This window comes from Solea solea, chromosome 15, assembly GCF_958295425.1.
Source record: "Solea solea chromosome 15, fSolSol10.1, whole genome shotgun sequence".
In the NCBI taxonomy this organism is placed as follows: domain Eukaryota; kingdom Metazoa; phylum Chordata; class Actinopteri; order Pleuronectiformes; family Soleidae; genus Solea; species Solea solea.
Genome location: NC_081148.1, coordinates 23,255,287 through 23,283,120, shown reverse-complemented (window position 1 = coordinate 23,283,120; position 27,834 = coordinate 23,255,287). Strand labels below are relative to the sequence as shown.

Below are 27,834 nucleotides of genomic sequence, written 5' to 3'. Positions count from 1 at the left end.
GTACTTTAGTACTAGGCCCAAGCACTCACCTAATGAAATTCCTGAAATGTTGGTGAAAAATGTTATAAAATAATGTAAAAATGGTGCAGAATGACACAGTAGCACAAGTTGCTTAAGTTGGTCTCAACTTAACAGCCATTTTGAATTTGGTGCGCGTTTCGTAAACAAACAAACGTGTCTGAGCTTGTTAATCACACCAACATAAGATACAATTTGTACTAGACAAATCAAAGATGAAATGTTATCAAAAGGTCTTGCAGATTCAAAGGGGCGTGGCCATGGCAACCATCGGAATTTGGGCGAACTTCGACCATTCGAAGTGCCGTGTAACTTCACCGTACATTGACCGATCGGCTCAAAACTTCATACGTGAGACGACAAGCCATGACCTCCCAACAGGAAGTCGGCCATCCGAAACAGGAAGTGCCAGAAAACATTGACCACAAAACTCACATGAAAGGACATCCAACCTATTATTTCCATTTTCTATTTGCATTTGTTCTCTTTCTTTATAGCTTGTTCTATTCATAGTTGTCCACCTCAGACTGTGACAAGTGAATTTGCCTGGTGCTGCATCAGTAACGTCTAATCTTATCTAATCTAATCTACCTGTCAACAGGAGCTTTATATTTAAAGGCACTGTCTGTCTATTGTCGACAAATTTAAAGCTAAAAAAAACATGAACCATTAACCGTGGAAATAAATGAGTAATATCATCACAATTGTGAGTATATGGTGAAATAGTGTAGTTTTATTTTCATATTTAATGTAGACACACAAAGGTCAGAGCAAGTCAAGAGACTCACAGTGATGGACTGTAATAAAAATTTAAACACTACAGCTTTTATAAAAATGTAGACTCTCTAATAATAGATGTCTCACTCCAAGCGGAGAAGTCTGGCCCACGTGGGTCAAGAGGAACAGTTAAATTTCTCTTTTCACAGGAGGTAGACAAATGAGTAAGAACACGGGAACAATGTGTTACGTCGAAGAGCAGCAGAGCAAACGCTGGTATCATATAGTTCTTCTTCAAAGCCATAATCACTGCAATCACTTTGCCCCCCCCCCCCCCGCCCACACACACACAGTATGGTAACCCCCTGTTCAGAGGACCTTTCTCATTTAAAGGAATGAATCTAGATAGATAGATAGATAGATAGATAGATAGATTGATAGATACTTTATTCATCTCACAGAGAAATTCACTCTTCAATCTCTTCAATCTACTCTCTTCAATCTACTCTTTTACACAGGCTTCATTTCATGTTGTCATGATGTAAGCACTGTGTCCTCATGTTGTCCTCATCATTGTAGACAATGAAGCGATAAAAACTGAAGAAATATCATTTAAAACAACGAATAACGAATGAATCTCAGCACTGAAGCCGGCTGTAGAAAATCAAATGGGGGAAATTAAGTAAATTTGCTGTTCATCAATAACTGACTGGGTTATTCTTAGATCTCGCTCTGGGTTGTTTTGGGTAACGTGTTTCTCTGCGTTAGCTCCAAACTCCTCAAAACGGAAATCTATCAAATTACCGATTTGGCAGGAGGTAAAATATCTGGATATCTTCATGTCGACTCTTAAGTATGAAAATCATCTTATCTTTACTTCTGAAAACAAGAAGGAAGGAAACAACAAATCCAAACTTTACTTTGCCCAAGGACAATCTGGAATCTAACGCACAACCTTCCAGTTAAAAGAGGACTCACTCCACCACTGAGCCACCGTCACTCAATTCCTCACTTTTTTTTAAATACTTACTTCTAAAACTTAAGTACATTTTATATCAGAAAATTACTTTTGATACTTAAGTACAATAAATGTCATATACTGTAAGACTTTCACTTAAGTAATATTCTAATTTTCTGGTACTATACTTTTACTCAAATATCCCTTTTAGATACTTTACCTTTGTTCACACAGGAGCAAAAAAAAGGTCAATATTTAACCCTCTGACATTCATCCCAACAAATAAATTAATAAACCCTAAAGGTGCAGCAAGCAAGATTTTATTTATTTATTTATTTGGCATTTTTACATTAAAATCATACTGTACTCTACTATAGATGTTATACATTTATAGAAGTACAATAAATGTCATACACTTTAAGACTTTTACTTAAGTAATATTGTCATTTTCTGGTAAGATACTCGTACTTTTACTCAAATATCCCTTTTAGATACTTTTCCAAGACTGAATAAATGTCTTGCTGTGCTGTTGTTGTTGTTTTTTCATTTCTGTTAACCTACTGAGACACAAACGTCACATCTCTGCAAAACCCACCAAAAATACACCACACAAAGCCAGAGCGATTATTCTTCTTCCCCTCTGCTTCGTCACAGCATGACATGTTTCTGAGCGTGTGTGTGTGTGTGATGCTAGCGTTTGATGACAGCATGTGTGTGTGTCATTGAAAGGGAAAAAAGGATAATTATTCTGTTAACAGACGTGAAATCCACAGAGAAACTGCTCTTAGAAATAATGTTAAACTGTAAACACTAATTAAATCAGCAAGTGTCACTTCCATTAGCCACATAAATGCCACATAATCCAGCCAGCATATAATTTCCTTGAAATGCAATTACAGATGTCATTTCTGAGGCGTTGAAAGGACAATGTACCTAATCAGATATTCCTTATTTAAGTGAGTTTTTTTTCTTGTTACTGTACTGACTGTACTGCATAAAACAATCAATAAATAAACAAGGGAGACCCCATGTTCTGAATAATCTTGCAAAATCACATCCAAAAGCTTTACAAAGTTTATTTTTTTGATTCCCTAATATTAACTTTATGCTTTATTTTTTATATATAAAATACACAAGTTGACTGCAGAGAGAAAAAACAAATTCAATGAATGAAGGTTTTGTGAGTTATTATTAATTAGACTGTTAGATGTCATACAATAAACTATATCGGTCTACCTCTAATAATAAGTATAATTTTGTCAATAGTAAGCATTTATACAACTGTTTTAAGTATCTTATTTGTGTAACGTTTCTAGGGCTGAAATAATAACTTGATTAATTGATTATTACTAAATTAATATTAAACTACTCTTCCAATAAGTTTGTATTCTTATATTATATTCTACTAAATATTGACTAATCAGTTTGAGGGTTTTCTGGCTTTTCAGCTTCTAAAAAGTGAATATTTTCTGTTAATATTTTTCATCATCTCCAAGTTGGACTCATCACTGATTTTATAAACCAAGTGATTCCACAGAGCGATCGATTGTGAAAATAATCCTGAGTTGCAGACCTAAATTATTTATCTCTATTTAACAAATTCAAGTTTCAAACTTCAAAATCTGCTGGTTTCTCTTTGACACATGAGGAAACAAAAGTAAATATTTAGCCTTCTGACATTCATCTGAATGAATAATCTAATAAACTCTAAAGGTGCAGCAAGCAGGATTTGATTTATTTATTTTTTGGAATTGCTGATAATTACATTAAAATCATCTGCATATAGAGTGACTTTTGTCCCCGTTTTCCTGATAAAAGGAGCTCACCTCAGAGACCTGTGATCTCAGAATGATTTTTTTTCAAAAATCTGTGAATGAAACTGAAACAATAAACAACAAGTATTTTTTTTCAGGCAAACATGCGTACTGCAGCTTTAAGAGCTGCCTCCTCTCCTCCTCGACCACGTGTACACGTAACAAGGCCAAAGGAATTATAGCATATGAATTATAGACAATATCATACTCTATTCCCCTTCATCCACTTCTCATGAAGCATGAAATTGAGCTTGGTTTTAAGGCTAAACATCTGAATTCAAGAAACTTTGATTCTATTTCTGTGTCACCGAATGTCTTCACCGTCTCTAAATGTGTTAAATGTGAATTTTACACATTTAACAAAGATTGCAGGGGCAAATATGAGGTAATATTTCTCAAATTAAGACATGAAGTGTGTGTGTGTTTGTGTGTGTGTGTTGTAGAGAACAGGCTGTGTGATTGGCAGCCAGTGCAAGGACAGAGGTTAGAGAAGGATGAAAGACTCATTGTTATGAGCTCTTATTCTCAAGGCCAGATTTGTGTCTCACTCTCTCTCTCTCTCTCTCTCTCTCTCTCCCTCTTTCTCTGTGTGTGTGAGTGAGAGAAGCTGCTTCTCTTACATAATCACTTTCCCTTAGATCAACAAGTGCATAGTATCAGTCAGTCAATAAACAGAAGCAGAGTGTGAGTCACACACGTTCCAGTTTGCTTTGTGGATGATTGGCTGTTACGGCTCCTCAAGTCAATTTCAAACTACAGTATATGAGGGAGACAGTTTACACTGCAACGTCTGTCGTTTTCAGACACTCCAGGCTTGAGTTTTTTTAACCTTTACTTCACCAGTATGGAAACTCAGAATTTAGGCTTTAATCTCAGAACTCTGACCAATCTGACTTTAATCTCAGAATTCATGCTGTTTTTTTTTTCTTTCTTTCTTTCTTTCAATTATTATTTTTTACATGTGGACATTTTTACACTCTTCCGTAAACCAGGAATAAAACTCATTGAGATTAAAAATTGGATGTTACGGTACCACTTTTGCGTGTCCGATACCGATACCGACATCACAAACTCGAGTATGTGCTGATACCGATATCAGTCCCTTACAGTCATTTTAAACGTTTTGTTCACAACAAGGAAATTGCTCTTTTCTAAAAGCCCATTTATTACAAAATTAGATGAGAAAAAAAGAAGGAATATTAATATATTCATATGAGTTCAAAGCCAAAACAAAGCTGCAGAAAAATATAATCCTCCTCTGCAGAGATGCCCTGGGTTATTCCAATATTCCCCCAGAGCAAAATTCAAGTATGGGTTATTAGCCTGTTCATGTTTTCACGAGAGGCTGTGAGTACAACAAGGAAAAAAGAAATGTTTCAAGAAAAGACGAGCAGCAGCTTAAAGTTGCAGCTGTGGGACTATTTGTCTCACTGTCTGAGTGTCTGTCCCCGCTGTGTGACGACACGTCTTAACCTTTCGATTCAGCTCGAGACCCAGAAGAGCCTCGGTCTCTGCAGACTCACACCTGCGCTCCGACTGAGAATCGGGGACACAATAGCAGCAGGGACCCTGAGTCCACACACACACACACACACACACACACACAGGCTCCTGGGCGTCACATTAGGGGACCATACATACATAGACTCACATTCATTTCCTCGAGCGCTGAAGAATGAGGCTTATAAATAGTATCTTGATATTTCTAGGCTATGTCCTCCTGGTATACGAGCGATATCTCAACGTATCTCACGATAACGCTGAGCTCAGTTAATGTGGTATTTTTAGAGGTTTGTGTGTCTCACCAGGCAGTGAAAATACACCGTGTCTACCCTGAAAAAAAATAATGGAATTCTGCATTTTGTTTGGCTCAGTTATTTATGCAAAAGGCAACGCCATAATTAATGTTTTTATTTACAGTGTTTATGTACAAATATAAAATGGTCTGTGTTGCTAAGCAAATAACACACAACAAGCAGCTATTTGTGTACACACTTGGCTCACTAAATCCTCACAGGACTGAGGCAGAAAAGCATCCACTAATGTTGTGTACGTTTCTGCAATGCTGTCAATCAAAAACTCCTCCAATCATCACACAGAAGCCCAGCGTGCGTGTCCGCCCACTGCTCCACTGACTCCCAGAGAAGCCGAGCTTCTCATGATAAACGGCTGGTTATGAAGTAACTAACGACACGTTCTAATTGCGTTATATCCACATTTAGTATTGAAATGTAAATAGAAGACAGAACATATTCATAGAGAAATCCCCACTGATGTCCATTCGTCTATTTTCTACTGCTTTATATTATCCTTAACTCTTATCTAATAAACAGTCATTTTAAGGTGTATCAGAATTTTAGCCAAAATGTCTTCTTTTCACAAAATGCCAACATTTTCTGTGTTTTGATATTTGGTGAGTATTTGGTCCTCACAAAGATGTATGTACAAGTACACACATACATACAGGTTTGCACAGCTATTCCTCTTCAAACTAATCCTAAACTTAACCAAATCACAATTCATATCTTCTTCAGAAATGAGGTTCTGCCTCATCAGGACCAGGTTTTGGTCCTGATGAGGTCAGTGTTTAGACCAGAAGTAACAAATGCACACACACATAAGAAGAACCTTTAAACAGGGACATAAGACAAACACTACAGACATGTCTTCATCTGGCCGAGGGCGCCCGTGCCTCAGGGACACCCATGGGCAGACTCTCCTTCCTCCATCCAGCACCATTTCACCACAACATTTCTTGCTGCACTGTGGCAACAGTGTTACCATGGCAGCCGAAGAAACGGAGGAGATTTTTTCTTTTTCTTTTTTTTCCGCCCCCCCACTCCATCCCACTGGAATTCTGTCTACCAAACCCTCATTCCTTTATGTCCTCTCCTTCCCCGTGTGTGTCTCTCTCTGCGTCTGCATTTTCTTCACTTATTCTCTGAAATCCTTTAACCCCCCCCCGTGACAATGTGGTTTTCCCTTGAACCTCAGCACACGGCAAACAGCAGCACAGTGTTCAATAAACAACAAATTATCAAGACATGATTGTGGACACGTCAGTCACAACAAGCTCATTTGTGAGCGTTTGGGGTCTTTTCCCCAAACACTCATTAGCCGTTGTGTGAAAAGAGAAATTTCAGATACGCGTTATCTTGGTTTGTTTGCTCGTCAACATTTGTAATGTGGCATAAATGTGGTAATAAAACAATGCTGTGACTTTTATCCTCCTTATTTCCGTAAAAATGTCATTTTTATTTACTTTTATTCGCGCAGTAACGACTGTGATGTGTCTTTAATGAGTCTTTTTATCCAAGTTTTAATGGGCAATCGGAATCTGAATGTCTGCATAAACTGTATTAGTCCATCTGACGATTATGTTTTGCACTTTCACATCATCAAGAATCATGTTTCCACACAACTAAAGGGATTTTTTTTTTTAAGGAACATATTTTCTCCCACACTGCACACATCACAACCGCAAAGAACTAGTTCAAGACTATCCATCCATCTTTTACCGCTTGATCCTCCACATGAGGGTCATGGGAGGTGTTGTGCCAATCCCCGCTGACACAGGGCGATAGGCGGACCAAAGCGTCTTACAATAAGTGCATTTTAACATTTGGGTACAAACAAGTAAGTATGTGCTTCAAGTAAGCCAAACTATAACTAAACTAAACTAAGTGCTATAGTCATAAGTGAGATGTACAAGTAAGTTTTTTTTTTTTTTTTGTCATCGTCGTTGTCTTAGTCGAGGTAGAGTCGGCGGCAGAAGATGTGGAGGCTTTCTGCTGTCCGGATGTCGATGGGTAGAAGATGAGTAAGTGAGTGAGTGAGTGCATTAGCTATAAATTGTGTGTATTTTCTTGCCTGGGTTTGATTTTATGACTTTTAAATGTATGCAAACGTCTTTAAGAGTGTTGCATAAATAAAATAAAATGTATTATTATTAGTATTAATTGTGGTAAGCAGATGTTATTTTTAGATCCATATTTAGATTAGGATTCTGTTTCAAGGATTATAGCACAACCATTTCCTTAAACCTCTCCATAAAGTCCTACGTTGATATATTTACTTCTTTAAAAAAAAACACTCTTTGCCCTCACTTCCTCTCTATTTCTATTATTAAACTACATTGTCTTTTGTTGTTGTTATTGCCTTATTATCTATCATTGAAGTTACCCTTTGATTTTGCAACCATCCAACTTCCCTTTTAAGCTAGTATTTTTTTGGTATGGCAGCCATCACTCATTCTCTCACTCATTCACCTGCACCTGCACCTGCCAGCACCTCTGATTATTGTGAATATTCTTAGAAAGCACAGATGTACATTTAATGGTGTCCCTCATTTCTTTCGAGCACTCACAGGCTTGGCGGAGTCTGAAAGCCCTTATCTCCGGCTCCTCACAGCCCCGCGCCGGCTAATGACGGTGTTCATATCTACACAACCAAGTCTGGAGTAGGAGTCAAATACATTGCTTTTTCAAAGAGCTGCCCTGTCTTTTTATATCACCGAGATAATAATACTCCAGATGTAGTTATATCTCAGGTCATCCATCCGTCCTCTCACTCCAAAGTTTGCCATCTTCAGCAGACGTGCAGCCACTCAAGTACAAGCTGATATTAAGACAAAAGAAACCGTATATATCTTTCCGCATATATTCACTAGACACTATCATCGGACTAAAAAAATGGATTTTGTGTGATAATTTAAAAACAAATTGGATGAGATGAAGAACAGATGCCAGGCGACATGTGCACTCCATTCTCTTTACAAACCTGCACATGTTTTAGTTTCCAGGTAGTTGTTACATCTGTGATTAGACTGTATCAGGACTCGCATCTAAAAATAGAGGCACAAACCCGTGCAAATACGTTTCACTGGAGACAGATTTATCTGCTGTTCCACGCCTACACTGCTGTTTTTGTTGCTTTGTTCTTTTTTATCTTAATCTTTCAGCTGGTATGTATATATATATATACATATATGTATATATATACAGTATGTACTGTATATACGACAGAGCATTTCGAGTGCACATTTTTTACACAATCTACTATATTGTTTGTCAAAATCTAAACAATACAGCTGCATCTTGACCTATTGTCGCCCTGAGCGTGATTGAAGATGATGATGATGATTGTCTATAGCGAATCCTCTCCACTGTAACAAAAGCAAAATCAGGTCACGGGTGGTTAAGTTTGTGTTCCTTTGACAAACGGAGAATTTAAAATGCAACTGAAACTCATGATGACGGCAGGAGGGTATTTAAAAATGTTGATTCTGGTGTTGGGGGCGATTTACAAAGGGACACAACAACTGTTCTGGGGGAGCTTAGAGGACAGGCTATGAGGTGCCTTCAAGGAATCACGTAACTAATCACATCACATGCAAAAAGCACAAAAAAATAACAAAATATTCATAAGGATACACAGTTGTATGTGAGAGTTGAGCTGTGTTTACATTAAAGTGCTATATTTCAAGTGCAGTGCACAGTTTTCAAAAAGCACAGTAATAATGACTTTTATGTTAGTGCACTTACATCCTTTGCTTTACACAGCACCGGCACTTAAAAGGAGACGGCTCCTATTGAAACACTGCTCAATCACCTTGAATGTGACTTGTTGTCAAACTGCATTGTGGAGCCGGGTCTTTGCTTTGCTTCTGCCGTTGAGGAATGTTTGAAATCTAAAAGCAGCGGCACACGTCCCTGCGAGCTGATAAAATAACATTTATTACTGTGCATTTCAAACCTAAATGTCCAAACAGAGACCTTGGACAAGTTAGTGCACCAAAGAATGGCAAACACTATCAGAAGTGCCTGAGGGAGCATTGTGTGTATGCAGTGGCAGAGCAGGGACGGGCAAGAACAGAAGCATTTATGTCATCAAACTGCTGAACGACTGGGGGTTTTGTGAGCAGCAGAATTCACTTATGAAACTTTTCTTAGAGTTTTCAGTCCAACTATCTATTTGAACTGGGGAGGGGCGTTCCATGCAAAAACACGATTTGAAAGTCAAATCTAATTAGTCAAATAATTGTCCTGTTCCTGAGCCAGTGGTTAATTTCAAATGGAAAGGTCGAGTTACAGCTGCTCGGCACTGTGAGCACCCTCATAAGTGGAGCTATTCACCTCTGACAACCTCACTGCCTGACTATAAATATGTCATATCTTGATCCATAAACCACAGTTTAACTTCTAAATGACTAATTTCTTGCCTTAAATGATCTTCAAAAAAAAAGGTTTTATTTCTAGTTTTTACTTCAGTGTTTCAGGGTTAGGGTGACATGATCCATGCCTAATGTCAACCATTTTATCAATAGATTGAATGTAATGTAGTTGGTATATGTTTATGTTGCCAGTTCCAGCCTGTGACATCATGACCAGGTCCAATATCAATCACATCAGATAAAAGTACTCACACAAAGTGAACCCAAGCGAAGGAGACCTGCGAGGCTCAGCGACAGTCTTAGACAAAACCCGTTTAAATATTTAAACAGAAGCAAAGCGCTACCATCCTTTCTCTCCCTCGATAGTTTCAGCGTTTAAAAAAGAAGATACCTGTGACTCTGTGACTCGTCTTTGCTCTGCCTAAACAGGGTTCACTCACTGTTGACAGTTTGATTCCTGAGACTGAGCAGACGACGCGCACTGCTACACACTCACAGATTTACACAAAGGTGAGAGCACGTTCTCCCCTCTCTCGGACTGATTAGAAAGACAAATGTTTGCTGACTGCCGGCGGAAGGAAGGGTTTTAATACGGCTGAGCTATCACTCACTAAAAAGGGGTCGTTCTCAGAGGCCTCCAGAACGATGCTGCTGCTGCTGCTGCTGCTGCTGCTGCTGCCGCCGCTTCATTTTATTTCTGTCGTATCATGACATGAAGTGGTGTTTCAGTGTGTGTGTGTGAATACTGATGCCCAGGCACTGCTAAACATCAGCTCTCTGAGAGCTGTCATGTTTCATCCATGGAGCGTGCTAAAAGTGAAAGACAGTCTCTCTAAAAGTGCAGCTGTCAAAGTGCAGGCTGGAGTGTGTGTGTGTGTGTCTGTGCTGTCTGTGTGGGTTCACAGGGGCTTTCAGAAACGTCGTAGAACTCACCGAGTTCACCGTGGAGGAGTGAAAAACACAAAAAATGACATTCGGTCACGCGACTAAACTAACTCACGAGTCACAGACACAGAGATGAACAACCACGCACTCACACGTTCACACCTACAGGCAATTTAAAGTGTCCTCTGCATGTTTTTGGACATGTGGGAGGAAGCTAGAGAACCTACAGGCGAACAAGAATTCAAACCTGGTGACCTTCTTGTTATGAGGAAACTCAAAAAAAGCACAATTCTGAGTACGTTTGTAGTGTTTCTGACCTTATGCTCAATAACATTTGGAATATTATCGTCATAACAACCACAAACTCTTGAAAAGGAAAAATACAATTAGATATTTCCCCCCCAAAATAGCTGAGCCACAGCTTTGATGCCAGCATAGAAGAAGAACACCTGGTGTGTTTTTATGGAGATGAAGATGCTGCTGCAACACAATGAGGCAAAACACACGCCTGTTGTGCTTAAACCACAGATTTATAACTAGGAAATGCTCGTTTTGCAGTTACCACGTGGCGTTAAAACTAAATTGCGGCGATATGCATATCAACAGACGAGGAGAGGATAATAATGTCAAATAATTGTGTCGGAAAACCATTATCTTCAGCGAGTTAACTGGCTCTAAACTGTGATTAGAGCTCTGAATACATGAGCCAGCGCTGCAGTGTACAACAAAGTGTGAGATGAAAACACAGCCTCCTCCCCGGGGTCTGTGGGCGTCTGAAGAAGAACAAACCCTCACGCTGCAAAACACAAGGAGGACATTTTGTCTTCTCCCAATAATTCCCTTCAATTTCACCCCTTTTTACCTCCTTTATGTTCCCACTTATTTTCAGAAAAACTGCACAACAAACAGCTAAGCTTTTAGCCCATGCTGCGTCTATCGAGAGAACCAGCTCCTCCTTCACGTTTCAGATTTTAATCCCCAGTCATTTAGTTTCCAGTCAATTTAATGGTGCCATTTTCTGAGCCGCGCATGTCTGTCCCTGATACCTGCACACCCACGCTGCTTTTAACAGCCAAAAAAACTCATTTCTGGATGTGCATGGCGGCGTGAAAAAAGGGGAAAGACGTTCCAGCATAAAAACAAAACAAAAAAAAACCCACTTCAAGTCCATCAGTGTGTTTGGAAGTGAGATCCAGAGGCAGCGCCACAGGGAGAATCGAGTGTTAACTGTGTGCACTGGTGCTGTCCAACATTACAGTCGATGTTTATAACTATGCAGGGTTTCCTTTCCCGAGTGCACATGTGAGTGATCACCCGGATCATCTGTAAATGACTTGCTTTGATGTGATTCCAGCTGAGTTTGTGCAGTTTTTTCCACTACCGTCATTAAAAAGGTTTAGTTTGGAGCTAATCAGCTGCTATGACCGGCAATGACCTCACCCACAAAGAGGAGGAGATTGGTCCAAATCAATTCTAGTTTGTTCACACTTGTTTAGAGCCACTGTGAATGAACAGTCTCGTCTTTCTTTTCAGGCTAAAAAGAGACTTTCATGACTGGACTCTGATTAGGGAGAGGTTATTTATTGGAATGCTCCTTTGCATAGTCTTTGTCCACGCTCCACTCGGCCTATCGCGGTGCACTCAGCTTGGTGGCCTTGTTGGTTGGTCGGATTCGTCCTGGCGCAGACGTAAACATTGGCTCGTTTTTATTTATAAATGTATTTTAGTCTGTTCCCATCTGTCGAAAAAGGTCTTATATCACAGGATTTGTTTGTATTGTCAGAACTGAACGTGGAAAGATTGCTTTTCGTGTTGCCCGTTTCACTGTGACTGTAAACGCTCTGCAAAATGAGCTGAAACTGAAGGAGGCTGAACTCACTGAACACTTTTAAAGGGCTGCGGAATGACTTGGAGGCACAAAAGTCTGGCTGCAGATGTTTTGAACTGGTTTTAATGTCACTAAGCCTACATTTGTTGAGCACTTTAATCTGTTTACTGTCTATTTATGATGATTGTGGTGCTATTTTAATGATATTGGCCAATCTCAATAATCACAATAAGTCTTATTCTGGTTAAATCAAAGTTTAATAGTGTGTGCTTTTGCTCATGTGCATGTACGGCTACACAATAAGGCTTAAGATGTGATCACAATCGCAGTCGATAACTCAGTCCATAAATGCCAGATAATTAAAGATTGAGATAAAGAAACTAGGTGTAAGTTTCACTATGTACAGAATGAAAATAAAAGTCAGCAACAGCATTTTAGCTGAGTCATGTTATAGGCTGCTAATTTCCTCTTGATGGAAGAAGAATTTGTGACATAGTTTGAGAACGATGTCTTTGAAATAGCTTGAAATGGTTAGGTGGTAAATGCATCAGTACAAACCTTTAATTAAAACATAACCTGTTTTAATTATTTAAAAAAAACAATTAAACATTTGACTATTAATTTAATCGATTGATAATTGAGTCATAGAGTAGTCGTTGCAGCCCCTACTGTAATTCACATCCAAATAGCTGGACTCAAATAAGGTGCTTTTATTTTGAAAAGAAACACGACTATTTGGCAATCAAATGATCAAAAGTTAAATGTATTAAGTTATAACTCAATGCTCCATTTCAAAATGTCAGAAATAGTCAACAATGCCTTTTGAAAACAGAAATATCTTCATTTTGGAAATGAATCTGAATGAGTGAATATGTCTTCGATAGATACTCAAGGTTTTGATATCGAACAGGAAAAAGCAAAAGATATGGAGCCATCGCTTGCACAAACCAGTCCATTGTGGTTTTAAACAATAAAACAACAAGAACTTAGCAAGTCTGAGCTAAAACATTCACAGCAATTACCAGAAAATGACATTGCGATATAATATATATATACACCTGTTAAAAATGTATCTCAAGTGTATTTTTTATTATTTATTTCCTCCTTTTTCATACATAAACATGGACGGGGAGTCTCAATGTATGCATTCATAAAAAAATATGGGTCCCTCGTGTAAAAAGGCTGGGAGTCAATTAACGACAAACTGTTACGACCTTGACCCCTAATCCCAGGACCGACGCTGGCGGCAGTGCAGTCAATGGAGTCGTCGCCCACGCTTCGACACCCGTACCCGCACCTCGTGTTATAAATGAATTATTAGAACGATATTGACTCACTGCACTCAAACTGCCCTCACTGCCGCTCTATCGTGTCTTCCTATCATGCGCTCGCTCCTGTCAGAGGTTGACGTGTCACTCTGCTGAATCGCATCCTGTGGCGCTTCAGCGTCAAGTCCGAAACCCTCACGGAAATGGTGATATTTTGATGTAATAAAAGAATATATTCAGCAGAAGGCCACTGTCCATCCCTCGCATCTGTCTGCAGACAAAAAAATCAATTTGGTCTCTCGTGTCCCCTGGGGTGTCTCCATCATTTTGCTGTCACTGTTGTCCTGTATTTATCACTTCTCCCTTTTGTCTCTTCCTCCCACCCTTTTCGATTTTATTTTTTCATTTTTTTGGCCGGCGCTCCTCGCAGTTGTTCAGAAAATGTGAAAATGATTTGATATGGATTTGATGGCAGGGAGCGGTGCATTGTAATCTCAGTCTGGGGACGGCATTTGTTTTACAGGCTCCATGTAGAAATCCCAAATCATTTGCCAAGAGCAGTGGGGGCCAAACTGCAGCTCCGACCATAATCCTGCACTAAAGTGTGGATTCTGGAGAGTAAATATAAAATATTGATTGGTAGAGCTTGTGGGGACACGATACAGCCGTGGGAGTGACTTATTCTACTTGAAACACTCAAGTTAGGTCGAAGTTACTTTAGAACAATCTATTTCTCTGAGCTCACACACTTTTGCCTCACGATAAAAATCTTTACAGTTTTAAAGTTTTTGGAGAAAAACACATAAGAAAGTAAGATCGACAGTGAGTAAGCAGAAGTAGGTCGATTAGTTAGTCAGTCTGTCAGTCGGTAAGTAAGTAAGGTCAGTCAGTGGGTAAGTTAGTAGGTCAAATTTAGGTCAAAGTTAATCAGTAAATTATTAAGTAAGTCATAAATTAGTAAGAATGTATGAATAACTTAGTAACTTAGTAAGTATGTCAGTAACTAAATAAGTCAGAATGTTAGTAAGTCAGTGAGTACGTCAGTAACTTAGTAAGCCAGAATGTTGTGAATCAGTAAGCCTATCAGTAAGCTATTAAGTCAATCAGTAAGTCAGTCAGTAACTTAATAGGTAAGCCAGAATGTTAGTCAGTAAGTCAGTAAGTCTGTCATTAAGTTAGTCAGAATGTTAGTAAGAAAGTAAATCAGTAAGTAGTAATTAAGTAAGCTAGTAACTCAGTAAGCCAGAATGTTAGTAAAAGGGTCAGTAACTTAGTAAGTTAGAACGTTAGTAGGAAAGTAGGTCAGTAAGTCTGTCAGTAAGTTAGTAAATCAGTCAGTAACTTAGTAACTACGCCAGAATGTGAGTAGGTAAGTCAGTAAGTATGTCAGTAAGTTAGTAAGTCAGTAACTTAGTAAGTAAGCCAGAATGTTAGTAAGTCAGTAACTTAGTAAGCCAGAATGTTAGTAAGTTAGTAAGTCTGTCAGTAAGTCAGAATGTTTGTAAGAAAGTAAGTCACTTAGTCTGTCAATAAGTACCTTAGTAAGCCAGAATGTTAAGAGTCAGTAACTTTTAGTTGTCAAAGTTTAGTAGAATTTAAGTAAGAAAGTAAGCCAGTAAGTAAGTCAGTCAGCATGTTAGTAAGAAAGTAAGTCAGTAAGTAAGTAAGTCAGTCAGCATGTTAGTAAGAAAGTAAGTTAGTAAGTCAGTAAGTAAGTCAGTCAGCATGTTAGTAAGAAAGTACGTCAGTAAGTCAGTCAGCATGTTAGTAAGAAAGTAGGTTAGTAAGTCAGTAAGTAAGTCAGTCAGCATGTTAGTAAGAAAGTAAGTCAGTAAGTCAGTAAGTCAGTCAGCATGTTAGTAAGAAAGTAGGTTAGTAAGTCAGTAAGTAAGTCAGTCAGCATGTTAGTAAGAAAGTAAGTCAGTAAGTAAGTAAGTCAGTCAGCATGTTAGTAAGAAAGTAAGTTAGTAAGTCAGTAAGTAAGTCAGTCAGCATGTTAGTAAGAAAGTAAGTTAGTAAGTTAGTAAGTAAGTCAGTCAGCATGTTAGTAAGAAAGTAAGTCAGTAAGTCAGTCAGCATGTTAGTAAGAAAGTAGGTTAGTAAGTCAGTAAGTAAGTCAGTCAGCATGTTAGTAAGAAAGTAAGTCAGTAAGTAAGTAAGTCAGTCAGCATGTTAGTAAGAAAGTAAGTTAGTAAGTCAGTAAGTAAGTAAGTCAGTCAGCATGTTAGTAAGAAAGTAAGTTAGTAAGTTAGTAAGTAAGTCAGTCAGCATGTTAGTAAGAAAGTAAGTCAGTAAGTCAGTCAGCATGTTAGTAAGAAAGTAGGTTAGTAAGTCAGTAAGTAAGTCAGTCAGCATGTTAGTAAGAAAGTAAGTTAGTAAGTAAGTAAGTCAGTCAGCATGTTAGTAAGAAAGTAGGTTAGTAAGTCAGTAAGTAAGTCAGTCAGCATGTTAGTAAGAACGTAAGTTAGTAAGTCAGTAAGTAAGTCAGTCAGCATGTTAGTAAGAAAGTAAGTTAGTAAGTCAGTCCGTCAGCATGTTAATAAGAAAGTAAGTCAGTAAGTAAGTCAGTATGTTAGTAAGAAAGTAAGTTAGTAAGTCAGTAAGTAAGTCAGTCAGCATGTTAGTAAGAAAGTAAGTTAGTAAGTAAGTCAGTCAGCATGTTAGTAAGAAAGTAGGTTAGTAAGTCAGTAAGTAAGTCCGTCAGCATGTTAATAAGAAAGTAAGTCAGTAAGTAAGTCAGTCAGCATGTTAGTAAGAAAGTAAGTTAGTAAGTCAGTAAGTAAGTCAGTCAGCATGTTAGTAAGAAAGTAAGTTAGTAAGTCAGTCCGTCAGCATGTTAATAAGAAAGTAAGTCAGTAAGTAAGTCAGTATGTTAGTAAGAAAGTAAGTTAGTAAGTCAGTAAGTAAGTCAGTCAGCATGTTAGTAAGAAAGTAAGTTAGTAAGTAAGTCAGTCAGCATGTTAGTAAGAAAGTAGGTTAGTAAGTCAGTAAGTAAGTCCGTCAGCATGTTAATAAGAAAGTAAGTCAGTAAGTAAGTCAGTCAGCATGTTAGTAAGAAAGTAAGTTAGTAAGTCAGTAAGTAAGTCAGTCAGCATGTTAGTAAGAAAGTAAGTTAGTAAGTAAGTCAGTCAGCATGTTAGTAAGAAAGTAAGTTAGTAAGTAAGTCAGTCAGCATGTTAGTAAGAAAGTAAGTTAGTAAGTTAGTAAGTAAGTCAGTCAGCATGTTAGTAAGAAAGTAAGTTAGTAAGTAAGTCAGTCAGCATGTTAGTAAGAAAGTAAGTTAGTAAGTTAGTAAGTAAGTCAGTCAGCATGTTAGTAAGAAAGTAAGTTAGTAAGTCAGTCAGTCAGCATGTTAGTAAGAAAGTGAGTTAGTAAGTCAGTAAGTAAGTCAGTCAGCATGTTAGTAAGAAAGTAAGTTAGTAAGTAAGTCAGTCAGCATGTTAGTAAGAAAGTAAGTTAGTAAGTTAGTAAGTAAGTCAGTCAGCATGTTAGTAAGAAAGTAAGTTAGTAAGTAAGTCAGTCAGCATGTTAGTAAGAAAGTAAGTCAGTAAGTAAGTCAGTCAGCATGTTAGTAAGGAAGTAAGAAAGTAAGTTAGTAAGTCAGTAAGTAAGTCAGCCAGCATGTTAGTAAGAAAGTAAGTTAGTAAGTTAGTAAGTAAGTAAGTCAGCATGTTAGTAAATAAGTCAGTAAGTCTATCCGTCACTTTTTTAGGTACGCCTCTTCAGCTCCACGTTAACACAAAAGTCACATGGCAACAACTCAGTGCTTTTATACACACAGACATGGTCACGACAAGCTGCTGTTCAAGTTTAAACAGGAAACAGGAAGAAAGGTGATTTCAGTGATTCTGAATGTGTCATGGTTGTTGCTGCCGTGAGGGCCGGTCTTCATTATTCCAGGATTAGCTGACCTACTTGGGCTTTCACACACAATCACATCTAGGTTTTACAGAGAACGGTGCAAATAGGAGAGAAAATATCCAGTGACCAGTAACTCAAAGGTATGAAGAAGACCTTCTCTGAGTGCACAGCCTGTCAAACCATGAAGTGAACCAGGTGCCCTTCCTGCAGCTTTATTAGGTATCTTGTGTACCTAATAAAGTGGCCAGTTAGTGTATGCATTTAGACACAAAAGAAATGCCTTGTTGAAGGGAAAAGTAACTCAAATAAACACTGTCATTTAATTAGATGTCACGTACCAAATAAAGTGTCAGTGCTTGGGAGAACTTACAGAGTCCCTGAACAACAAGTGCAAAAGATAAAAATCTTTTTTTCCCAGTAATGTCGAGAGTTTTCTTAATTGTACCTAAACTTTTGTTTCCCTCAACACCAGCGGTAAGAAATCTGTCCTCGTGGACGCTTCAGCAGCGTTTTTATTGTCATCACAGTCATAATTATGTCTCTGTGCGACAGATTTGATGAGCTCGACGAGGCAAAGCTCTCTGTGATGATTTACTTAAAATGGAGTTAGGTTCAGGCTCGTGATTTTCATAATTCTCTGGCATGAACAGAAACTAAATGACGCCCGGATAATTGGGAAAATAAAGTCTCTGCAGCGTGCTTTGGGAAACGGCTGGTCGTATTTTTCTGAAGTGAGAAAAACGCTAAAGTGAATTACACTGAATATGAAGTTTCATTATGTGCAATAAGAGTCCTTTTTACTTGAAATAAATCGCATTTTTAAGGGAATAAACGCCCCGAAACTCAGTCCTGGTGAAAAGTTACGTCTGAAAGTGTTAGAAGTAAGTAAGTCAGAACATTACGTAAGTAAGTCTGTAACCTAGTAACTCAGAACGTTAGTAAGAAAGTAAGTCAGTCAGTCAGTAAGTTAGTAAGTCAGTAAATAAGTCAGTCAGCTACTTGGTAACTAAGTCAGTAAGTAAATAAGTCAGAACATTATGTAAGTAAGTCTGTAACTTAGTAACTCAGAACGTTAGTAAGAAAGTAAGTCAGTCAGTAAGTTAGTAAGTCAGTACATAAGTCAGTCAGTTACTTAGTAACTAAGTCAGTAAGTAAATAAGTCAGTAAAATGTCCATAAGTCACTAAGTGAGTCAATAAGTTACTTGGTAAGAAAGTAAGTCAGTATGTTAGTTAATATGTCAGTAAGAAAATAAGTAAGTTAATAAGTAACTTAGTAAGTAAGTCGGTCAGTCAGTAAGTTAGTAATTAAGTAAGTCAGCATGTTAGTAAATATGTCAGTAAGTAAGTAAGTCTGTCAGTCCATCATCTATCTATTAGTTTGGTGAATGGGCGTGGAAAATTGGAAGTGGGAGGGGCTTAAAACAGACCCCAAAAACTTCTAGTAGGTGATCTGGTTGCCAAGTTTGCCGCACATGAAGGAAATTTGGTACACGTGTTTATTAGGTTGGGACGGTCAAAAAAGTCGACAATGACCGAGGCTCTAAACCCAACATTAAGGCCGCCATTTTGGATTGAATGTCAACTCGGGAGTGGATTTTGGCGATTTTGCACTAATGGTCTTTGATCAAACTTAACATACAGTTTTAATTGTTTTTAAAAGTTTCTCTACCATTTTATCTTTTCAGTGTGAGAGAGGCACTTACGTACTTCATGGTCACTTCTAAAAAACATGCGTTTGTCGCTTGATTCCACTTGGTGTCACACTTTAGTACAAACCATAGTTAGCGACTGCATTAGCCACATGCTGATGAAGAGTCGCCAGCGGCGCTTAATGCGTGTCAGTGATGCGAGAAGATGCAGATAATCCAGCAGCAACAAAGACACTGAGTATACCTGAACAAAATCAAATCGGAATTTCCAAGAAAAATCGTCAGAAAAATCGCAATTACATTCTTCCCCAAAATCATTCAGACCTGTTTTAAATGCTGCGGGCCACAGTTTAACATATTTTACATGCTGCTCCTTTAAAACAAAGACAAGCACACACTCAGAGGTGACACTGTTGAGCTGTAAACATGCGTCTGCCCGTGTAGACAATTACATCATTTGTTCCATGCGGAGGTTTTATTTAGCAACGTCACCTCACCAGCAAACGCTAAGCACCGACATAAACTTAAGAGAGACCGTGACGGAAAGTCCAAAAAAAAGAAATAGACAGACATTCTGTCACTGATGAGGGAACTAGAAGTGGCTCATCCCCCCACTGGGAATTTGTTCCCATAGCAACGAAAGCTGGGAGTTCCGTCACATTGGCTGGTCAGTGGTGTAGGGCTTCACAGGACAGGAAAGGGCTCAGTAAAAACTGTTGCTGCCACCGCCATGAACCACATCTACAAGTCCCAGAGGACGTCGGCCCTTCATGCATTCATTCATATCCTGGCTCACGTATAGATTTTCACCACAAACAGCAAAAAATATCACAAACCAGGTCAACGCTGCTAATACTGGTAAGTGATTTTTATGGCAGCTGCATCGAGCGCTAACTGTGACACTGACCTACATCTCTCAGAGACACCAGAGCTCATCTTCTCTCATCTCAGCCTGTCTGTCTTCTGAGGGGACGTTTCCATGCACAAATAAATTGACGCTTTATTTTGAAAGTCCACTGTTGGCTCTCTATAACGTAGTAATCAACAGGTATTCAGTGTCATGTCAACGGATGTTTTGGTAAAACATCTTTAACCCTTAGAACACAGAGCATTTGGCTGCTTTTTTCACTGAGTTTAAACAGTACATACAGAGGCTATAGGAATGTGCAATATAGAGTGTCTTATATCCTTTTTTTCAGCAGAACCTGAGCAATCTGTATATATCTGTATATATCACCAGCTATATAAACACACCTGAGCAAAAAGTACTCAACATTTTTAAAATCGGATTGAATTTGTGAAAGTTGGCTCGTTTTTATCAACAAAAATAACATTTAAAAAACTGTCTATTTTGTGACTTCTGTACAATTACTGCTACTTTATATCACTAATAAAAATGTGAAATAAAATGAGTCATTATTTTTGTCAACAACACGGAAGAAGAAAAAAAAACGAAGCATTTTTTTAAAGCCTAAATATGTGATATATAAACAGACATACCCAGGACGTCCATATAAGGAGTTGTGTATTATTCCCAAGGCAATTTAACCTGGGTGCACCTGTGAGCACTAAGGGTTAATCAGACGGTGGCTGCCAATTTACACTTACAGTGACCAGGCGTCCTGATTTGCATTGCCTGTTCCGCATTTTCTTCTAAAGTAATTGAATAATCAATTAGTTTTGTCCATACAATACAATGCAATACTGAATTTTTAAACCTAAACCATAAAATGATGTCCAGAAAACAAGAAATTATTCAGATTAAGTGACTAACTATTGCTTTTATAAGTGATTACTCTGTCGATTACTTTCTAGATTAATCGAGTACTTGTTTGGTCCATAAAATGTCCGAAAATGTCCAAAAATGTTGATCAAACCTGAAAACAATGATGTTCTCAAAGGTCTCAAATTATTCAGATTTAATGATTTCTTTGTCATACGGGGCAAAGGAACATTAAAAGAAAAACATTTACATTGAAGATGCTGAAAAACAAAAAAAAGCTTAGTTGAGTAATCGATTAATCAAGTAATCGTTGCAGCCTTAGACACTACAACAAGTCAACAAAAGATGCAGCCATAGTTTCAGATACTTCATTATTTACTTATTTCTCACATGTCGTAAATGACGAAAAGTGTGGGGGAAAGTTTTTTGTAGAAAATACACTGGACTGGTTGTATATTTTATAACCCACAGCAACAGAAATAAACTTGACACATACAATCTATACAGCTATAAAGTGTCCAGGGTCATATTTGTGCGTCCATTTCTGTCGCTCGACTTACATGAAAGTCAAATAAAGGAGTATAAAGCCGGCTTTAAGGCAGACTTAGATTAGATTTGCAGTCAGACAGAGCAGCTCCTCGCCCACTGAGTGTCCTGGAGCTTTGACACATGAAGAAGCAGCGGCACTAAACCTTGACTCGCAGCTCGCTAAGGTCTCTCTTTTTTGTTAACCTGTAGTGTTTCACAAAAACAACTCGTACTCGTCCTGCAGTAATTATACGTGGGGTCAAACTATGAGGGGGTGGAAGTAACAAAAATGATTAAAAAATGGATGTGATAAGCGACCTCGTTTTTCTTTCACCTCGTCTGATATTCATCTTTTTATCATTTACAACACAAAACTGACACGTTTCATTTAAGTGGACGTAACAAAGAAGTCATCAACAAAAGGATGTGAAGTGAAAAATACGGGAGTATTTGCACTGTCAAAACAATCGAACTTACAAACGTAAATTCAATTGCTGAGGGAGAGTAAAGACAAGCTTCGCTTTGTTTTAACTGACAAAGTTAATTTGTTGTTCCTTTCTTATTGAAATACTGAAATCTGTCATCTTTCATTCATGTTACAATGACTTCTTCCTCAAATTCTTTTTTTCATTGTTACCGTTTATCACATTTATCAGTTCCCTTCCACCGCTCATATCAAACACTTTTACTTCTACCACCAATATTCATGTCCCACACATTTAATTCCACTTTATTTATTTGTTTATTACCAGGGTTTAATTGGCATTCACAGTATTTTATATGATACTGAGTCAGCTGAATGTCGTGGTCTAGCACCACCCTGACTGTTTCGTACCATTTTAAGGGAAGGGTGCCAAAGAACGGTTGGGGACAGTTATTTTTGGCAAAGAAATACATGCCATACTGTACCAAACCGAACCATGAGCGTAAATGGTCGTTCATCTCTGTGTGATTGCACTACCATGACCCTCATGTGGGGGATAAAGAGGTTAAAGAGTGAAGAGGAAGACCTTCACTCATCATGTGCGAGTGTGTAAATAGAAGTGACACCAGGTGTCTGTGGAGACTCACTCTTGACAGTCGCGGTCCTGGTGCAGTTGTAGAGAATAGCCAGCTCTCCAAACACTTTCCCAGGCCCCATGGTGCACAGCTTCAGGCTCTCCTTCGTCACCTCCACCTTTCCATCTGAAATACGCACAGAGGAGACACTCTATCAATCATAATGACGTTCAAAGTGCACCTTTATTTCCCTGATTGGTTCACTACATTCAATTTGTGCAGCAATCATTTCTGGTGGGGGCTCTGCTTGGGTACATTCTGGGTTACCCAAGCAGACAACCAGACCACTCTTGACTCAGTCAGCTGGAGGAGAAAAAATAAGAGTGAAAACTGCACTTATGATTGTTTATTTAAATAATTCAATGAGGTTTTTCGGATTCTTCAGCTTCTTAAATGTGAATATTTTCTGGTTTCTTTGCTCCACGTAACAAAGAAATCATTAAAAACTGAATACATTTGTTTTTTGGACAAAAACAAGACTTTATTTTCAGGTTTTGGAAACATATCGGACATTTTAAGGACCAAACAAATAATTGATAAACTGAGAAAATGAGATTCCCTGTTCTGACATAATGTTAAGGTTTATAAAATCAGCTTTTCATGGACAAAACTAATTGATTATTTAAGAAAACAATCAGTCGCATTAACCCATTACAAAAACAATTGTTGCTTTCAACGTCATCCATCTGATATTGCATATAACAACAAAGCACGAGGCTCATAAACCCCCCAGCTGACGTCTGCTGCCACTGTGTTTGGACGAGCCTCAGTAAGATGGATGCTTTCCTGGAAACTCGGCATTCCAACTATGATTCACTGAGAAAACAGTCGGCTCTGGGAAAAGTGATGAAATGTGGCAGGAAGATAAGAGCAGGTGAGTCACTCACACACAGCAGAAACTGTTCGAGATAAAGAGACCCCCCCCCCACCACCACCACCACTTAAAATCTATGATGTACCCTCTCCACTTGCGGTAAACAGCACATTATCCATTAACACCTAATAGGAAGCTGCACACAGAGCTCTCTGTAATTGTGTCCGCTGTCTTCACACTTTCTCTTTCATGTCAGAGCCTCCAAACTCTCTCCAGTTTAAAAGAAAATAACCAAATGAAATGACTCACCATTAAAAGTGGCATTAAGATTTTTGACACAGCTTTATTAGCAGCTTTAGAATTCAAAAGAGGATTGATTGAGAGGCATAAAAACTCTTATCTTTAATCTCCGTCTACCGTATAATCACATTTTTACTTTTCTGTGACGAGGTAACACGGGCAAAAACACCCACAATTCTTTCATCAATTATGGCAGTTTTGAAGTTTGGTTTTCAGGCTCTAGGTTTTTCTATTTCCTCTTCCACAGTCGGATTCTTTCAATTATGACGACGCTGCTTTTAGGAGAATAAAATTGATCTCTGCCCTTGTGCAGTGAACACAGTTGTCCACATCTGCAAACTGAGGGCGATGTCTGCGGCGTCTCCTGACCCCACACACTCATAAAGACACCGTTGTCATCGGGGCTCAATTTGGCAAATTTAAAGTTGGATAATGGCCATTTTGAAATCGATCGACAAATAATGAGCCAGACTAATCAGTGAACTGTGAGTGATGCTGAGATGACGATGTGACTCATCGCCCTCTCAAAATGCCAGAGTCTTTATTAGCGGCTGATAAATCTGCATGCCACAGATAATGAACGGATGATGAATGGTTTACAGCGGCAGCTGTGAGTAAATAAAGACCAAAGGGTGGCCGTTGTTTGGCTGTGATCTTCAGCAACGTGAACGTTTTGCTTTAAAAGGACAAATACAATGAGTTTAATGGATAGTTACTTGAGTATCTATGGCAACCGGTTGTTGGAATCTTAACTCTCATTGTGAGTTTTGAAACCAGAAGTTCAGGTTGTCACCAGCAACCAGGTCTCAGGTTTTATTGTGTTGTCAGTCCATTCATCTGTTTCCCTCTAAATCAGAGCATAATTAGCTCATTTGACACAATGTTCTGTTGAAGAAGACCTGAAACTCATAATAGAGACCATTAAGTCCACAAGAACGTGTTTACCGATGTTATAAATCAAGTGGGAAGTATATAGTATAATAACTTCCCCATAGACTTCCATTTAAACTGGTGGCTCCTCCTGATATGTTCACTACCACTTTGGCTTTTCAGGAAGAACCCGGCCGCGTTATATACAGTCTATTATGGTACAGACTGGCACCATTATCTGTAGATAACAGTCGTTATGAGTGACACCATGCAAGGATTTGCTCTAGGGCTCCCCCCCACAGGTGGTAAACAGTATTGTTTGCATTTGTAGACACTGGAGCAGGTTCGTCTACTGTAAGAACAACCATGACTTCAAGCGGGACTTTACAAGCGTGGTCATTTTTTCAACCATTGTCTCTACAGAGCTCCCCCTACAGTTTAGGAGTACATCTTTTTTTACGACACCACTGCAAACAACGGAGTCGGCGAACACAAGCTACAGCGACAACAGTTTTCTTTGCATCTTTTTCACCGGCTAAAATAACGCTATCACTCCAGGTTTTCCACTAACAGACAGTAGGGGGCAGTGGAATCTCCCCGCAACAACATATTTAACCATCACAAAAGTTCTGAAGCTGTTAAATTAGGGTAAAAGTCGTGCATAGTAAGTTATCAGACAAGGAGCAGTAGCCTAAGTTTTAGAATTTTACTACTGTGACATATGCCAGAAAGTAGAATGTTGTCAGAAACTATAAGTTTCCAGTTTTGTAGAGTTTATTGTCCGCCTCCCTTTCATTTGCAGTCATTGCCAGTACTGTAGTAACTATGTTTAAAGCATGTTTAAACTGTGGAATGTTTAGTAGAATGTTTAGCCAGTATGAGAGTTTGCTTTCTCTGTGAACTGCTCTGTGATTGGTCAAAGTCTGGCGTCACTGACCCGGCGCTGTAAACAGAGGAGATACAGAAATGTCATTCTCCTTCAGATCGCTTGATTTACATAATGTTGAAAGGTTGTTATGAGACTATTAATAAATAATGCAAAAGAAAACCTCCCTATGCTGCCTTTAAGTGTAAACAAAGTCTGTGCAGAGACAAAGAAATACATGTAATACACTTCACATGTCGTGGAGTCGGTACAGAATAATTTCTGCTTTATTTGAAAGGACACAGGACACGCTGCGTGATGAAGAGCAGCCTCTAATTCAATAACTGCAGCTTCTCAAAAGTGGGTTCACGTCGGGACAAAGACGAGAACTCACCCTGAAGCAACACCTTGAAGCTTGAGGGACAATTTTAATATTTTAAAAGCTCATTTTGGACTAGTAATAGAATTGTGCTATTGTTGTTATTCAGAGGTTAATGTGCTGTGTGTTCATCGTCAAACGCAAACAAAACTCCCCATTTTTGTGCCTAATAAGAATTAGAATAAAAATGTTAGATATGAGAAGTGAAATTCAAGCAGCATTAATGAAGCAGGATTCACACAGAAGCTCTAATTTCACCTCGCACCTCATTTCTCGCACACAGACGCCGCTTAAGCCGTACTCCGGTAACAGCACAGACACAGTCTGATACGGGAGCGTAGCTTTTACATCTCACTGTCACATCTCACAACGGCGGAGCGCTGTGTTTCGCCGAGGGCAAATTTAAAATGTGATAAAAGGGAGAACAGAGGAAATTCAAAAGCCAACAGTAATTCCTTTACATTGCTAACTGTCATTAGGGTTTTTCACTGTCAATGTATCACAGCGTGTCTCCTTCCCCCCGAGGACGTGTCGCTGTATTAATAGAAAAAAAAAACTCATTTGAATGCACACAGTATGGTGTGCTGCACATCTCGGGGGCATCAGGACAGACCTCGGAGCAGACTTCCCCCCTGGCTCCAGATCACATGGGATTCTGGCTGCATTCCAAATCCGATCCTTTTGGGTTATTTCACACTGGTGCTGAGGATTCACACACAGATACAAAGACACCAGCACCTGATACACTACTGGCTACATTCAAGTTTGAAAACTCATTTAGAAACAGAGAGTTTTGACAATTGTGATCATCTCTGTAATCACTTTCTGAGAGAAAGATCAGTCGCAAATTATAATCTGTATATAAGAATAGGCGTAGACTTCCAGTTTGAAAGTGAAGTCCAGGAAGTAGCAGTTCTTTCTTTTGGTAAATGTGTCTATAAGGCCTTGCTCAGACTGCAGCCCACATGGGATTTTCTTGTGCGCAGCTACAGATCTGTCAGTGTCAGTGTGGACAAATGTCTTCTCCACAGCAGGTGAGACACGTGATGACTGAGTCCATCATGTCTTTATAAACTATTGTGAACGTCAAACTAGTTTGAAACAACACCATGCTGTCACAGCAAGAGGTAACACTCCATGTGTCTCTCTCCCTGTGTGCGTCCCTCTCTTTGTGTCTCTCTCTGTGTCTCTCGCTCTCTCTCTCACACAGCTCCGAACAGCGATCATTGCGTCTGATCTTTAATCGATCACCCACCACTTCGATCCACGTCAGCTGTTATTTTTTGCTTTTGATTCTGATTGTAGGGCTCTTTTTTTTCTTTCTTTTTTTAAATTAAAATCAATTATGTTTATTTTGTTATTGTTTTTTAGGGGGCGTGGCCTGTAACTATAAAAACCCACGTGGAAGACAAAACTAGACCATGTTAATATGGACACACACAGATGGTGGATGTGATCACTTATCATGTGAACAGTTCATCTGGAAGATCAGATTGTGATTTGGGCTGCAGTCCAAACAGAGCCTCAAACAAAAGCCAAACAGAGAACCTGATCAGATTAAAGAGAAATCAGTTTCTGGAGTCCTTCACTGAGACGTCCATAAACATATTTGACTTTCATTAATCTTTGCACGGGACGCAGCTAAACCCTTCCTCCTCCTATTGACCCAGGCTCAGATTTGATGTTGGCTTTTTAAGTAGCACAAAGTGGACATCAAGAAACAGGATGTGGGGGAGTTTACTGTCCCATAGAGGATCAACTAAACATCTCATCCTGGAGGGTCTTGTTCTTCCGCTCACTGCTCAGGAGTCAGATTACACCCAGACGGTTCGAGCAGAGCATTGTTTCATCCTGCTCCCCAAAAAAAACTACAAAATGCATCTGCCACTGAAGGTTTAAGGTGTCATGAGTCACGTTCTGTTTGACAGTTTGAATGATTTTGTGGCAGAAAAAGCCACGAGAGAAGAGGAGAGCGACACTGGAAGCTCTTTGAGTCGAGCGTGGGATCAATTCGACGGGGACGGAAATGGGTTCAGAAAATTCCAGGGTTTCAAAAAATAAATATATCACCATCTGCTCGTTATTTTTTTATATTTATTTCTGCGGCGATGTGGTTTGAGAGCCA

The 27,834-nt window shown here is 38.9% G+C and overlaps 1 protein-coding gene across 4 annotated transcripts in view; it reads right to left on the bottom strand.

Moving 5' to 3' along the window:
* Positions 1–27,834, bottom strand: part of LOC131474277 (cGMP-dependent protein kinase 1) — a 149,657-nt gene that overhangs the window by 76,117 nt on the left and 45,706 nt on the right. For all 4 annotated transcript variants that reach the window (XM_058652058.1, XM_058652057.1, XM_058652059.1 and 1 more), the window contains exon 3: positions 22,494–22,607. In XM_058652058.1, coding sequence (XP_058508041.1) covers positions 22,494–22,607 — 114 coding nt within the window. The remainder of the gene's footprint in view (positions 1–22,493; positions 22,608–27,834) is intronic.